Source organism: Cetorhinus maximus, chromosome 23 (genome assembly GCF_964194155.1).
Source record: "Cetorhinus maximus chromosome 23, sCetMax3.hap1.1, whole genome shotgun sequence".
Lineage (NCBI taxonomy): Eukaryota > Metazoa > Chordata > Chondrichthyes > Lamniformes > Cetorhinidae > Cetorhinus > Cetorhinus maximus.
Window position 1 is genome coordinate 40,386,166 of NC_135901.1, and position 16,624 is coordinate 40,402,789.

The window sequence follows — 16,624 nt, forward strand, 5'->3', positions numbered from 1 at the left end:
AACGATGACTTTCCCTGTCTGCCCTATTATTCCTTAAAGTCAGCCCTTGAATTGTTTGTACATTGTTTCATCAGTAACAATTGTTGAAATGTCTGCTCCACACCCACAGGGTTTCATCTGTTTAAAGTCACAAACAGAAAGGTCCAGTTTTCTCCTGGAGTTTGAGACAATCCGTTTTCAGAATGATGCAGAGTTTCAGCCAATGAGGGAGATCCGGGCTCAGCCCCGCCCCTCTTTCACTCTGATTGCTTGGAGGATCAGCTGCTCCCACTCGAGCCGCCAGCCTCGCCTCCCTCTTCCTATTGGTCCCCAGCTGCCGTCAATCAGCCGGGCATTGTGAGCTGTCAGGTGAGTGGTCTGTGTCGGGGGGCGGGGTTTACAAATCCCGAGTGCGGCCCCAGAGCCGAATCTGAACCAATGAACATTCTCCAATCTGTCAATCCGCCGCTTCCGGCTTCTCTCCGGCACCAACATCAAGCAAAGAGAGCAGGAGACTCCGAGCATGCGCATTCCACCCAGACAACCCGCGGCAGATAGGGCGGCTTCTCAGGCGCACGGGATTGTGGGTAATCTGGCCGCCATTACAATCCCAGTTTCAGTTTATTTCCGGACTTAACATTGAGTTCAACAACTTCATCCCATGAACTCTCTCCTCCATCATCACCCTTTTTTTATCCACTTTTTTCAATCTTAATTTTCACTTTTTAATTGTTATTTTTCCACTTATTTTTATTATTATTTTTAAAATTCATTTTTAATTTTATTCATCGTTTTATCCCCACCTTATAGCCTATTTTCGATCTTTTTTCCCACCACCTTCCCCTCCCCCCACCCCACCCCCACTAGAGCCATCTGTCGGTTGCTCATGTTTTTTTTCAAGAGTGCTTACCCTTGTCCGACTATTATCACATTCTGCTTTCTACCCTTAATGTCACCATTAGCACCTCCTTTCGCCAGTACCATCATCGTCAACACCCCTTTGACCTTTTGTTTATGACATCTTTGGCAATCTCTCTTTTAACTCCACGTATCGCTGGCCTTCAATGCAGATTCACCAGCTCCACCCCCATTAAGCAGTATAAATTTCACCACATTTTTACTTCTCTTCGCTCTGAAGAAGACTCATAAGGACTCAAAGCGTTAACTCTGTCTTTCTCTCCACAGATGCTGTCAGACCTCCTGACTTTTTACAGCATTTTTTGTTTTTGTTTCAGATTTCCAGCATCCACACTATTTTGCCTTGATCAGTTTTTTTTTGTCTGAATCTGTTAATTTATGTATTGGAAGCTAAGTAAGATCAAGTGCACATCTCATTCAATGTAAATTTTCATTAGATCACTAGACTCTTTGAACTCCACCTCTTCTAACAATAAACCCCATTTCATAGTCCCAATTTCATTAGTAATATCAACATTGCTTGGTCTCTGCCAGCTATGTGCCACATTTCACCACACTTCTTGAATGCTCTATTCAACAAAATGCAAATGCACCTCTACTCCTCTGTTTACATATCAAAACTAGTGTAAATCAAAGCACCCAGACTAGCTGGCTTTAATCCAAATAAGACACACTCACAGACTAAACCTCTATTTTAAAACAAAAGTATTTTCCAATAATATTATATATGGTAATAGCTTCATGACATCCCCCTCCCTATTGAAAAACCGTCATAATTCTAAAAGATGGCTTCATTTTAATAACTCATCTCACACTATCCCCTATACTTATTACACGATTACATTATCAGATGCATGCATTAAGATAACTATATATATATATATATACACACACAAGTCCTTGGTATCAACAGAAATCACTCCATTTCAGTGTTTAGGTTTTTTTTTAAATGTCCCATTTTCCTTTAAGCTTCAGACTCATCTGCGAACAGATTTTCTCTTCCAGCAATATGTATAATCTGTAGATTAAATGGATGTAATAATGAAAAGCCTTGCACTTATGTCTCGAAATTTGTCCAAAAACATCAAAGGATTATTGCCTGTAGAAACATTTGGCTCTGATGAATTGTTTGCAACATAAATTTCAAACTGCTGCAATGCTAACACCAAATCTAAAGTCTCTTTTTCAATCGTTGAATATCTTCTGTGTTGTATATTCAGCTTCTGTGAAAAATACCCTGTTGGTTTTTCAATTCCAGTGTCATCTTCTTGTAACAGTACAGCCCCAGTGCCTCTATTGCTTGCATCAATGTCCAACTTGAATTGCTTGGTGTAATTGGGTACTGCCAACACTGATCTCGCACTTAATACATGTATCAAACTATCGAATCACTTCTGACTCTCCAGTGTACATTGAAACTTCTCGTTCTTTTTTGAGTTCAGTCAGCAGAGCTACTACTTGGCTAAAATTTGGTACAAATTTCCAGTAAAATCCTTTCATACCCATAATTCTCAAAACTTCTCATTTTGTTGTAGGCGCTGGGAGATCCACGATAGTCTTGACTTTTGCATCTCTCAGAGCCACCTTACCATGTCCAATGGTATGGCCCAGAAACCATATCTTGAACTTTTGCAAATTCATTTTTAGTCAAGTGCATCACCAAATTCTTCTTGTAGTCGAGTAAATAATTCTTCTAGATGCTGTAAATGCACCTCCCACGTCTGACTGAAAACAATTAGATCATCAAATAAACTGCACAATTGCTTAGACCTGGAATTATTGTGTTTGTCAGTCTTTGAAATTTGACAGGTGCATTCTTCATACCAAATGGCATGACTTTAAACTGATATAGTCCACTTGGCGTCACAAAAGCTGTTAGCTCCTTTGCTCTCTCTAACAACGGTACCTGCCAAAATCCTTTCAGCAAGCCAAGTCAAACAATTTCGATTGTCCCACTTTCTCAATGCAATCTTCCAACCATGGTATGGGATATGAATTCTCTTTTGTCACCACACTCACCTTTCAATAGTCCACACACAGTCTTTCTGTTCCATCTGGTTTCGTTACCAGTGCAATAGGGAATCTCCAATTACTGAAATTCAACTCAATGACATCATATCATTTTGAAGCATGAAATCAATTTATTTTTGTACTTGTGATAACTTTTGCCGGATTTAATCTTTAAGAATATTGAAGATGATCTTTCTATACATACATCATGTACGGTTAAATTTGCCCTTCCCAGCTTATTTCCACAAATAGGTTTGTGTGACTATAATATCTTTTCCAAATCACTTTGATACTTGCTTGGAAGGTAACTCAATATTTAATTTAAATTTTCAAGCACCCCCTCATTATCCAATTTGATTAGAGGAATATCAATGTCAGAATCCTGCACTTCTATCTCTTTCTCGCCATCCACCGTCAGTGATACCTCTTTTTGTTCCTCTTCCCTGTCAAAGTACTTTTCAAGCATATTTAAATGACACACCCTCTGCTTCTTTCTTCTATCTGGAGTATTTATCAAATAATTTATTTCACTTAATTTTTTTTCAACCCTGTAAGGCCCACTAAATCTTGCATTTAATAAATCACCTAGCATTGGTCACAAAACTAGTAATTTCTCTCCCAAAACAAAACTGCGAGTTTTAGCTTTCTTATTTGTTTTCAATTTCATAACTTGCTGTGATGTCCTTAAATGTTCCCCAGCCAACTCAAATGCTCTGTTCAACCTTTCCCTGAAATTTGATACGAAATCGAGGAGAGTAGTTCCTGAATTTTGACCCACCAATTACTCATGAATCAATTTCAGTTGTCCCCTTACCTCATGACCATAAACCAGGTCCAAAGGGCTAAAACTAGTCGACGCATTAGGCGTGTCTCCAATAGCAAAATACAAAAATGGATTTATTGTATCCCAATCCTGTGCATAATCTTGACAGTATGCTCTCATCATAATTTTTAAACTTTGATGCCATCTTTCTAAAGCTTCTTGTGACTCAAGATGATAAGCTGTGTACTTAAACTGCTTAATCCCCAAGCTGTTCATTAATTCCTTAAACAGATGTGACATGAAATCTGACCTAATTGTATTTCCTTAGGTAAACCATATCTTCTAAAACATTTAATTAACTCCTCCACAATCTTCTTAGTTGAAATATTTCTCAAAGGTATCGCTTCAGGAAACTTTGTAGACACACCCAATATTGTCAATAAATATGGATTTCCACTTTTAGTCTTAGGGAGGGGTCCTACACAATCAATCATGACTGGTAAAAGTTTCTTCAGATGCTGGTATTGCGATTAAAGGCGCAGGTTTAATCACTGTTAGTGAATTTCCTGTTATTTGACACGTATAACAGGTTCTACAGAATTTGACTACATCCCTATACAATCCTGGCCAAAAATAAAATACCTCTGTATCTTTTCCTGTGTTTTACTAAATGTTACCCCATTGGAATTTCATGAGCAATCCTCAGATTCTCATTTCTGTAGCCTAATGGGGTAACAATCTGATACATCTCCCTCCAGGATGCATTTGCTGAGAAATGATCTGACCGCCACTTTCTCATCAAAATACCTTCCCGAAGATAATAACCTATTGAAATATATGTTGCTTCTGTTTCTGAATAAGCTTTCAGCTATGCCTGTTATAATTGCAAATCATGTTTCTCTAACTCCACTAACCTGTTTGAGTTAAACACTTCAGCTGAATTTTCCTGTATTCCTTCCTTTGAACAATGCTATCAAATACAGTGCCAGCTAATTGGATTTCGATACCTCCTTTTTGTCTTGAGCTGCATGCTTATCTTGTTTGGATTGTTCTTCCCCATGAGCCTTTGATCTCGGTACAACACAATCAGGAAACAATCCGGGATGTTCCTTCTGTAACACTTCAACTGAAAACATTTCTATAGGCTCCTCAACCAACAAAAGGCATCACTCACATTTGCGATCCAGCTATATCATTACCCAGAATAAATCAAACCCCTGCAATGGGCAATTTTTCCACCACTCCAACTATAATCTCACCTGTCTTCCATTTGCTCTTTAAATTTACTTTCCACAATGGAATAGGTTTATGGTTCATGAACCCCACTTATTAATATCTTCTCCTGCAATACTCCCTTCAAGCAACAAATACCACTATTCCACAACATTAAGGATTGACTAGCCACTGTGTCTCTTAAGATTTTAACACATTTACCTACTCCACCCTGTACACATGGGAATACTTTCCCTTCAAACACAAAATCTTTACATATTTCTGCAACCTGCTCCTCAGAATATTCTTGAGTAAACTATTAACAAATTCCCACTTCTTCACCTTTCACTGATTCTCCCTGTTTCACCTGTACACAAGCCATGGGTTTCTCCTGTGCCTGAACCTCAGAACCCACAGTAGTTTTACTTCCAGAGCTTTCCTGTACCCCAACAATCCCAACAGATTTTTCCTGCAATCTCCAACACACTGACTTCGTGTGCCCCACTTTATTACAATGAAAACGCCTCAATTTTCGAATGTAAGTCCTACCTTCAGCAGCTTCTTTTTTATTCTGTGAAAAAACCTTCTGAGATCTTCCAGCTGCTGCTTCAATTCCCTGACTACCTGCTTTCCTTTCTCCTTCCCACTTTTTATCCTTTTTCCAATTTGAGAGGGTGACGGAAAAAATGTTTAGCTCTATGAACTAACTCATAATCGTCAGCTATCTCTGCTGCTTGTCTTACAGAATCAATCCTCTGTTCCTCCACACGAGTTCTCACTACAGAAAGAATCTTTAAATTATTTCAAAAGTATGGCTTCCCTAAGAAGGTTATTTCTACTTTTAACACCCGTATCATCAGGAAGTAACTCATATGCACTCAAAATAGCCTTTTTCACCACGTCATAATTCACCAACATTTCCTCTGATAGTGAAGCATAAACCTCAAGCGCCCTACCGAACAACAAAGATGTAATAATAACGTCTGGTTTTCCTGTGGCCATTTCATATGTTTAGCTAGCTTCTCAAGTGAAATAAAGAATGCTTCAATATATTTTCCCTCAAACTTTGGAAGAGCTTGTATAATTGTAAACATCTCCCCACTGGTTCTACTCTAGAGATAAATCCTTCCTCACCTATTGGCATCTGTGTTTTAAATTCCAACATTTTCAGTTGCTATTCCCTCTTTCCCTTTGTTTTCTCTTTCCTCCTTCTCCATCTTAAGAGTTTATGATCCCCTTTTAAAAGCCATTTCTCTGTCCTTTGCTTTTAATTCAAGCTTTTTCATTTGCAGCTGAAGTCTCACTATCTCCAGCTATGATTCGCCAGTGTCAGGTTTCATTTCCAACTGCAGATGCTGTGCTATACTTTTAATTATATCTGATTTTCTAGCACCTTCGGGTAACCCCAATTTTACATTATCTGCCAACTCTGTAATCTTACTTCTGTTTTTTTTTTCTCCAACCCAATCAGAGTTATCACTTCCACGCCCAGACAAGCCTCTGCAATTCCCAAAGCCACCCTGCAGTCTCACCACTTCTAAAATACCTCACCAACTCCTGAACTCTAAGTGCTTCTCATAACCTTAAGATTCACCAATTCCAAACCAATCAAGGAATTAGAAATATTTTTATTACTGGACTTCACCTAAATTGTTATGACCCAGCAGTTAGTAAAGCTGAGTTATTTCAAAATCCCAGAGGGAAACATTAAACAACTGTCATAACCTATATTTTTGAGACAACTCTAAATTCAGGAATCAGACCACCAGCTCTTGAGAAGTTTTTTTTAAAAAATTAAACTAAAGGAAAATTTTAATTAAGTTACACAAGTTAAATATATACACATGGCTACAAATTACTACCACCATAGCTTTTAACAAATTCCCAAACTAATCTCCATTAAGGCAACAGCAATCCGTAGGTTTTAAGCAGACACCAGGCAAAGCATTTTCACCTTACAAATTCAGAAGGAGGTTCCTTTCACTTTACTTCCTGTGGAGACAGTTGTCGGCTTACAGCTGCTTTGATCTTACATTGCGTCTGTCTTGCCTACACAAAACTCATTATATCCAACACATCTCATTTAATGTAATTTCTGACTGCATCACCAGCCTCTTTGAACTCCACCTCTTCTAACAATAAAACTCTTTTTATAGTATATTTTTATCAGTAATATGAACATTGCTTAGTATCTACTAGCTACGTGCAAGATTTCACCCCACTTCTTGAATGCTCTATTCAACAAAATGCAAATGCACCTCTCCTTCTCTGTTTACATCTCAAAACTAGTACACATCAAAGCACCCAGACTAGCTGGCTTTAATCCAATTTATACACACACAGACTAAACATTTAATTTAAAAGATAAATATTTCCCAATAATGTGATATACATTAACAGCTTGATGACAAATGAGATAGATCAGAAAGGAATCAGGAGCGCGCTTTCCCACCCAGCTGGACACTAGTGGAGAGGCATCGGAGAAGGTTGCCTGGTCAACAGTGTCAAAGGCTACAGGCAGGCCCATGAGGACAATGAGGGAGCGGATACCTTTGTCAGGTTCACAGAGAATGTAATTTGTGACTTTGAGAAGAGTGGTTTTGACACCGTAACAGGGGCAGGGAAATTATTGTAGGAATGAAACATGGAGTTCTGGGAAAGATGGATCTGGAAGGTGACAGGGACTTTAGAGATGAAAGAGTGATGAGAGATGGGGAGTTCATTTGCAAGGACATTGGGTTCAACAGTTGGTTTAATTAAGGAGGGAGTCATGATGACAGATTTGAAGGAGAGGGAGAGCCCTTCAAAGGAACTAACTTGTGTTTGAGATGTTAAAATAAACTCAGTACACAGTTTATTTAACAAAAAGCTGATTTGTATTTTATTTTATCCAGAATATTAACCAGAATGACAGGGCTGGAGTTTATTAACATCATCAGAAAGAGCTCCCAATGATATGGTTCAGTCTTGAATGTGAGTAACAGCAAAATCCAATCACTGTAGTCATTTGCGAACTCGCTGGTCTTTCAGCAGGTTAGCTGACTGAACGAATCCCTTCCACTAGTGAACTGCTTCTCCCCTTTGTGAGTGTGCTTGTCTGTCAGCAGGTGGGATGACTGAGTGAATCCCTTTCCACACTGTGATCAGGTGAATGGCTTCTCCCCAATGTGAACTCGCTGATGTGTCAGCAGATTTGATAATTGAGTGAATCCGTTCCTGCACAATGAGCAGGCAATGGCCTCTCTCCAGTGTGAACATGCTTCTGATTTAGTACAGTGGATGAATCAGCAAATCCCTTCTCACACACAGTACATCTGATCTGTCTCTCCCCAGTGTGAGTGCGCTGATGAGTTTCCATCTGGGATGGGGCATGGAATCCCTTCCCACAGTCTCTACATTTCCACAGTTTCCCCGCAGAGCGTCGACACTTGTGTCTTGACAGGCCAGATGATTGGCTAAAGCCTCGTCCACACACAGAACATGTGTAATGTTTCTCCCCACTGTGAACAAATCTTTTTCCTTCCATGTTCAAAATCCGATGATATTCAGGCTACGATAAATTGGGCGACTCCATCAGATCCTGATGTGATGTTTGGTTTGAGTTTCCCGACCGCAAATCCTCCCCTTATAATCCCCTGTACAACTGATTTAAAACAGAAAAATGGGAGTGAGAGAGAACCCACAAAAACACAAAGGCAGGTTGTGAAATTGAGCTGAATGAATCTGGGAATTTGTGGGGCCGGCCTTGCAAAATGACCTTGAAAGCTGATGGACCCAACTGGTTCAAAGAGTGATTTTTTTAATTTTTTTAAGCAGTCTTGATATGTCAAGTGGATTCAAAGGCAGTATAGAAATACCTGTCGCGAAAACAGGATTATTTTATATTGAATGGATAGTGTCAGTGCAAAAACCGAACGTCTCCTGGAATTTAACTCCTTTGACAGTTCCACATCGGAAATTGCTAGGCCCGACTGGATTCCACTGTCCTTGGGGTTAAACCAGGCAGCTACTCCCTCAGCTCCACTCCAGCTCAAACTGAAACAGTAAACACCCACACAGGAGGCCAGGGACCGGCTTCCGCATCCAACACCCAGCCGGGCTTCTAATTGGTCCTCCTGTGTTTCTAAACTCGGCTCTACAAAGCAATAAAACAAATGCAAAATTCTGCAGAGGCTGGGAATGAAATAAAAAAGATAAAATACTATAAATATTCAGCGAATCGGACAGCATCTGTGGAGTGAGAAACAGGTTTAAGCACTCAGGTCCCTGACCTGCTGTCAACCTGCAACAAAACATTCAAGACAGCCGCTAAATAATGGCGGCCACAGTTCCCACAATACTGTGAGCCCGAGAAACCACTCTATCTAAAATGTGTGCACTATCATTTGAAGGGAGGTTGTCACAATTTTATACGACAACGCTCGGGTGGGTAGAGCTTAGAATGTGGTCAACTGCAGCAAAATACAGTAAGACATAAATAGGTAAAAACAAAATACTGCGGATGCTGGAAGTATGAAATAACAACAGAAAATGCTGGAAAAACTAAGCAGGTCTGGCAGCATCTGTGGAGAAAGAAACAGAGCTAACATTTCGAGTCCGCATGACTCTTCTTCAGAGCAGACATAAATAGACATAATAAACATAAATAGGATCGCAAACTGGACTGAGAAACGGAAAATGAAATTCAAAACAGTGAAATGAGGTCGGTTTGCGCTCCTGCTGATGGAGATAGAGCTTATTCTAACTTGCAAGGAATTCTGGGTTGATCACCCGCCATTATTGTAGAACAACAAGCCGCGCTTCTGCTCTTGCGCACCCATTCCAGGGCCGAGACTGAAAACCGGAGTGACCAGAGGCTGCAGCCTGGATCTGGTATTTGGAGAAGCGGGAAGAATAAGGAGAAACAATATACTCTAACACTCACAGCAACCTCCAATCTACCACCATTCCCGGGATAGTGAGTCAGAGTTTAGAAACACTCACCAACACGACTCCATTAAAACATCCACGAGGAAAGGGGGAAGCAGTGACTGTGCCTGCTCTGATATAGCCCCAGACCTGTCACTCAAACCCCCCAACTCCGCCCAGTTCACAGCTCAACCTACCAGCTTGCAGCTTCCTGCACCTTGATCCCGCCCTGCCCAGGTGCGGGACAGTCCAAGGTGAGTCGTTTGTGGAACCAGGGGGATCGGGGGGGGGGACCTTCCGCCCTGTGCTGTGTCTCAAATCATCTTCATCACCTCCCCCAGGGACCACTGAACACTGCATGCAGACGGCTGATGGACCTGCACAGGTACATTAACCTGCACCCCATCCTGTTTCACTCCGGAAATAAGTTGTTTTTTTTTGTTTTTTGCTCTGCCGTTGCTTAACTAAGCCTTGTTTAACACAAGGGGGAAAACGCAGGGCTACGGGACTATTGTGGAGAGGTGGCATTCGGTAAATTGTTCCTTCAGGGGGCGGGGCAGACAACACAGGCTGAACAGCCTCCTTCTGTGTTGTAACCATTCTGTGATTCTCTGATTAAGATCCCGCTGCTCCATTCCCAGTGATTCCCGTTTAATGCTATTGTCCTTAGCTCCCTATTTCAACAAGTAATTCCTCCCCTTTCCTCTACTCACCCTGTGGAGTGCATGTGTCAGACTTCCTCCAGACACCTCCACGGTTGATGTCTCATCAGCGTGTTCAGACTGATGAGAGACCTTTTAAATGCCCAGACTGCAGGAAGTGCTTTAAGAGATCCCAGGAACTGATGACCCATCAACGTGTTCACACTGACGAGAGGCCGTTCAGGTGTTCTCACAGTGGGACTGGGTTCAGGCGATCATCTAACCTCATTGAACACCAGCGAATTGACACTGGTGAGAGGCCATTCCAAATGTGGAAAGGGATTCACTCAGTCATCCAGCCTACTGCTGCACCAGCGAGTTCACACTGGAAAGAGGCCATTCACCTGCTCCGAGTGTGGGAAGGGATTCAATCAGTTATCTACCCTGCTGACACGCCAGCGAGTTCACAAGTAACTACAGTGATTGGATTTTGCTGCTAATCACATCCAGGACTGAACCATGTGCATAGCTGTCTGTTTCTGCTGATGTTAATAAACTGCGGCCCAATTATTGCATTATTATTCTGAATAAAGTCAAACAAATCAGCTTTGTATTAAACACACTGTATTCAACCTATGAATTAGGTGCAGGAGTAGGTTATTCGACCCCTTATCCTGCTCAGACGTTCAGTAAGATCATAGCTGACCTGATTGTGGCCTCAGCTCCACATTCCCTCCTCCTGTTGCTAACCTTTCCTCCATTAGCAGTAACTGGAAAATACTGTGTAAGCAGGCTAATTTATTTTTTTTTGCAGCTAAGACTGACTCTCTGTTGTGAGAGCTGAGTAGTTAATTCGCTAACTGGTCTGGTTACTCTAGCCCCAGGTCAGTTGGCTATAAATACAGGCCTCTTCAGTGCAGCTAAGGCAAATGTGTGCATACTTGGAGTTTGGTGAGAGGGGGAGTTCGGTGAAGTGGAGGGAGGAGGTGTTCATTTCCTTTTTCTATCTTTCTCACACTTTAGGAATTGGTTCATGCTCTACTACAGGGAAAGGAGCTAGCTGCTTGGTGAGTATCTGGTGAGTGCTTAAGGTCAGTTGTATTCTTAAGCTTTCAAATAGTATTCAAATTGGAGGTCAAGATAATAAAATGTATTAAAAAGCAAGATAAATAAATGATTAATATAATTAAATAATTATTTAAAACACTTCAAGGATGGCAGGACAGTTGATGTGTCTATTACAGAATTGTTATGGCATTACTGCTGCTGAATCTCCAACCAAACAATGTCCTGGGGGTTACCTTTGACCAGAAACTGAACTAGACCAGCCATATAAATACTGTGTCTACAAGAGAAGGTCAGAGGTGAGGAATCCTACGACGCGTAACACACCTCCTGACTCCCCAAGGCTTGTCCACTATCTACAAGGCACAGTCAGGATTGTGATGCAATCCTCTCCCACTTGCCTGGATGAGTGCAGCTCCCACAGCACTCACAAGATTGCAACACCATCCAGGACAAAGCAACCCGCTTGATTTTTTTAATTATCCTTTCATGGGGTGTGGGCTTATCTGGCTGGGCCAGCATTTATTGCCCATCCCAACTTGCCCTTGTGAAGGTGATGGTGAGCTGCCTTCTTGAACCACTGCAGTCCATGTGGTGTAGGTACACCCACTGTGCTGTTTGGGAGGGAGTACTAGGATTTTGACCCAGCAACAGTGAAGGAACAACGATATATTTCAAAGTCAGGATGGTGAGTGGCTTGGAGGCGAATGTCCAGGTGGTGGTGTTCCCATCTATCTGCTGCCCTTGTCCTTTTAAATGGTAGTAGTGGGTTTGTAAGGTGGTGTTGAAGGAGCTTTGGTGAATTGGCTGCCCTTCCACAAACATTCACTCCCTCAACACCGAAGCACCGTAGCAGCAGCATGTACCGTCTGCAAGATGCACTGCAGGAATTGACCAAGGCTCTTTAGACAGCACCTTCCAAACCCATCAGCACTACCATCTCGAAGGACAAGGGCAGTAGATAGATGGGAGCACCACCACCTCGCAGTTCCCCTCCAAGTCACTCATCATCCTGACTTGGAAATATATCACTGTTCCTTCACTGTCACTGGGTCAAAATCCTTGAACTTCCCCCAGCTTCTCATGAATGAATCAAAAAAAAACAATTGTAAACACAAAGCTTCCAGCCGGGATTGAACCGGGGACTTTCTCATGTAAAATAAAGGTGATAATCAGTGCACTAGGGAAATGAGTGTGAATCCCCCCCGGACAGAGGGGAACTGACCATCCATCTCTAGCTCTAATTCCCAAACAGAAAATGCTGCCAAGAATCAGCAAGTCAGGCTGAGTCTGTGGCCGCGCTCACCATCTGAAACCGTCACAATGCCCGGCTGATTGACGGTTGCTCCGGACCAATAGGAAGATGGGGGCGGGACTGGAGGTCCAACTAGTCCTCCAACCAATCGTAGTGAACGGGGGCGTGGCCGGGCTGGGAGTGAAGCATGCGCAGTGTGAGTAATGGCGCTGGAGAGGTTCTTTCTCGGATCCGCAATCGGTGAGTGTAAAAATGGCAGGACGAAGGGAGCGATGGAACTGGTGGGTGAGCGGAGTGGTTTCGGAAACATGTTGTGTAAACCGCAAACCCCAAAAATCGAACTTCCCGGTCCCCCCTTTTGCACTGAGCGAGGCCGCATCTTTCTCCCCGTTGCAGATCCTGATTAACGATCGCCATCTTTATTGGGGGCAATGTGCAGCAGGGCGCATGCGCGGCCGCCATTTTTATAGGGGGCAATGTTTTTGGAACCTTTTCGATGACTGATGGACAAGTTGTTCCCATTCTTTCTGCTTCACACTTTGAGTAACAATGTCTTCTTGATGAGACAGAAACAACGATATATGTCCAGGTCAGTGACAATAATTTGTATTTATATTGTGCCTTTAAAACAATGAAACTTTCCAAGACATTTCACAGAAATGTCACAAATTAACATTTGACACTGAGCCACAAGACGAGATATTAGGGCAGCTTGGTCAAAGGGGTAGGTTTTAGGGAGAATCTTAAAGGGGGAAAGTGAGGTGGAGAGATTTAAGGAGGATATTTCAGAGTTTGTGGACTAGGCAAATGAAAGAACGGTCACCCATGGTGTAGCGATTAAGATCAGGAATGCCCAAGAGGCCGGAATTAGATAAGGGTAGAGATCTCGGAGGGGTATATGGCTGGAGGAGATTACAGAGACAGGGATGATCACAACCATGGAGCAAAACAAGGATGATAATTTTGAAATGTTGGTGCTTATGAAAAGGAAACCTTTGTAGGTCACTGAGCACAGGGGTGAGGGGTGAACATGACTTTGTGCGAGTAAGCACACAGGTAGCAGAGTTTTGAAAATTACAGGGAGGTTGAATGTGGGAGGCCGGCCAGGAGAGCATTAGGCTAGTTAAGTTTAAAGGTAACAAAGAAATGGATGAGAGTTTCAGCAGCACATGAACTAAGAATGGGTGGAGTCAGGAAATGTTACTGATATGGAAATAGGCAGTCTTGGTGATGATGTGGATATGTGGTTGGAAGCTCATCTTAGGGTGAAATATTTCACCATGGTTGTGAACAGTCTGGTTCAGTTTCAGACAGTTACCAGGGAGAGGGATGGAGTCTGGCTAGGGAGTGGAGTTTGTAACAGGGACTGAAGAAAATGGCTTCTGCCTTCTCAATATTTAAATGGAGGAAATGTCTCTTTCCCAGTACTGGATGTCAGACAAGTCAAGATGGTTTGTGACTTGGAGGTGATGGTGTTCACGTACACCTGCTACCCTGGTCCTTCTTGGGATGGAAGCTGAGGGTTTGGGAGATTCTGTCAAAGCTTAAGTTGCATTGTAGATGTATAAAATCTTTCACCCCCGTCTCTCCTGCCCCTCTCTCCCTCCCTTCCTCTCCTGTAACAGAGGCCAGAGTCTTGTGCAGACCCAGACCAGGTGGCATGTTCCCTTCCCTGAAGGACATTAGTGAACCAGTTGGGCTTTTGCAACAATCCACCAGCTTTCATGGTCACTTATTCCTAGCTCCAGGCCCACAGATTACCAGATTCATTCAGTTCAATTTCACAACCTGCCTTTGTGTTTTTGTGGGTTTGCTCTCACTCTCTTTTTTCTGTTTTAAATCAATTTTACAGGGTTTTAGAAGGGGAGGATTTGCAGTCTGGAATCTGAAACCAAACATCACATCCAGTTCTGATGGGGTCGCCCAATTTGTGGTAACCTGAATATCATTGGATTTTGAACATGGAAGGAAAAAGCACCGTTCACAGTGGGGAGAAACCGTACACGTGTTCTGTGTGTGGACGAGGCTTCAGCCGAACATCTGGTCTGTCGACATAAATATAGTCACACTGGGGAGAAACCACGGAAATGTGAGGACTGTGGTAAGGGATTCAATTACCCATCCAAGTTGGAAAATCATCAGTGCAGTCACACCGGGGAGAGGCTGTTCACCTGTTCTGATTGTGGGAAGGGATTCACTGATTCCTCGTCCCTGCTGAGACACAAGCGAGTTCACACCAAAGAGAAATCGTTCACCTGCTCCAAGTGTGGGAAGGGATTCACTGAGTCATCCTCGCTGCTGAGACACCAGTGAATTCACACTGGGGAGAGACCGTTCACCTGCTCCCAATGTGGGAAGGGATTCACTGATTCATCCACCCTGCTGAGACACCAATGAATTCACACTGGGGAAAGACCGTTCACCTGCTCTGAGTGTGGGAAGGGATTCACGCATTCGTACAACCTGCTGACACACCAGCGAGTTCACACTGATGAGAGACCACATAAATGTCGAGACTGCGGGAAGTGCTATAAAAGTTCCCGTGATCTGATGTGCCATCAACGTGTTCATATGGATGAGAGACCGTTCATGTGCCCCCACTGTGGGAGTGGGTTCAAGACATCGTCTGCACTCATTAAACACCAGCGAACTCACACTGATGAGAGATCATTCAGGTGCTCTCACTGTGGGACAGGGTTCAGGCGATCATCTCAACTCACTGTACACCAGCAAATTCACACTGGGGAGAGACCGTTCACCTGCTCCAAATGCAAGAGATTCATTCAGTTAAACTCCCTACTGAGACACCAGCGGCTTCACACTGGGGAGAAACCTTTCACCTGCTCTCAGTGTGGGAAGGGATTCACTCAGTTGTCCACCCTGCTGACACACCAGCGAGTTCACACTGGGGAGAGACCTTTAAAATGCCCAGACTGTGGGAAGCGCTTTAAAAGTTCCAGTGAACTGATGTCCCATCAACGTGTTCACAGTGACGAGAGACCATTCAGGTGCTCTCACTGCGGGACTGGGTTCAAATGGTCATCTGCCCTCATTTTACAACAGCGAGTTCACACTGGGCAGAGACAATTCACCTGCTCTGACTGTGGGAAAGGATTCCTTCAGTCATCCCACCTGCTGAGACACCAGCAAGCTCACAAATGACTACAGTGATTGGATTTTGCGGTTAATCACATCCAGGACTGAAACAAACCAGCTTATATTTCACCCCTCTCCTATTTTTACTTTGTTCTGTTGAAGGGACATGAGGACTCGAAACGTCAACTTTGTTCTTCTCCGCCGATGCTGCCAGACCTGCTGAGTTTTTCCAGGTATTTCTGTTTTTGTTTTCATGTTCATTGGGGCCTGTTTCTGCTGATGTTAATAAACCCTGGCCCAATTCTAGGGGCTAATATTCTGGGTAAAAGTCAAATAAATCAGCCTTTTTCCCAAAGACATATTGTGCTGAATCTTTTTAATATGTCAAACACAAGTTAGTTCCTTTTGAAGGGCTCTCCCTCTCTCCTCTCTCTTCCATCCTCACTTCCAGCAACAAGTGTGAGGAGCTCATGGAGCTTCTTTGTCACTAAGATTGAGACAATCCGATCAGTTGCCTCTGCTGCTTCCCTCCCTTCCACTCGTCCACCAGGACAAACTGTCTCTAAAGTTCCCCCTTGTCTGAGCTCTGACCTCACATCTTTCTCTCTCGGGCCTGCATACCCAAGTTCAGATTGGAGAGAGGGTTTAAATGTTTAGACTGTGACAAGAGCTTTAACAACCCACATTTCCTGATGGTTCACAGTGGGGAGAGGTCATTCACATGCTCCATGTGTGGGAAGGGATTCACTGATTCAATCAGCCTGTTGACACAGCAGT

General features: G+C 42.9%; 1 protein-coding gene across 1 annotated transcript in view; it reads left to right on the forward strand.

Annotated features, from left to right (window-relative positions):
* Positions 1-15,953, forward strand: part of LOC144698497 (uncharacterized) — a 757,701-nt gene extending 741,748 nt beyond the window's left edge. Inside the window, 1 exon segment of the mRNA XM_078570437.1 lies at positions 14,777-15,953. Coding sequence (XP_078426563.1) covers positions 14,777-15,913 — 1,137 coding nt within the window. The 3' untranslated portion in view covers positions 15,914-15,953.
* Positions 15,954-16,624: the final 671 nt, after the last annotated feature.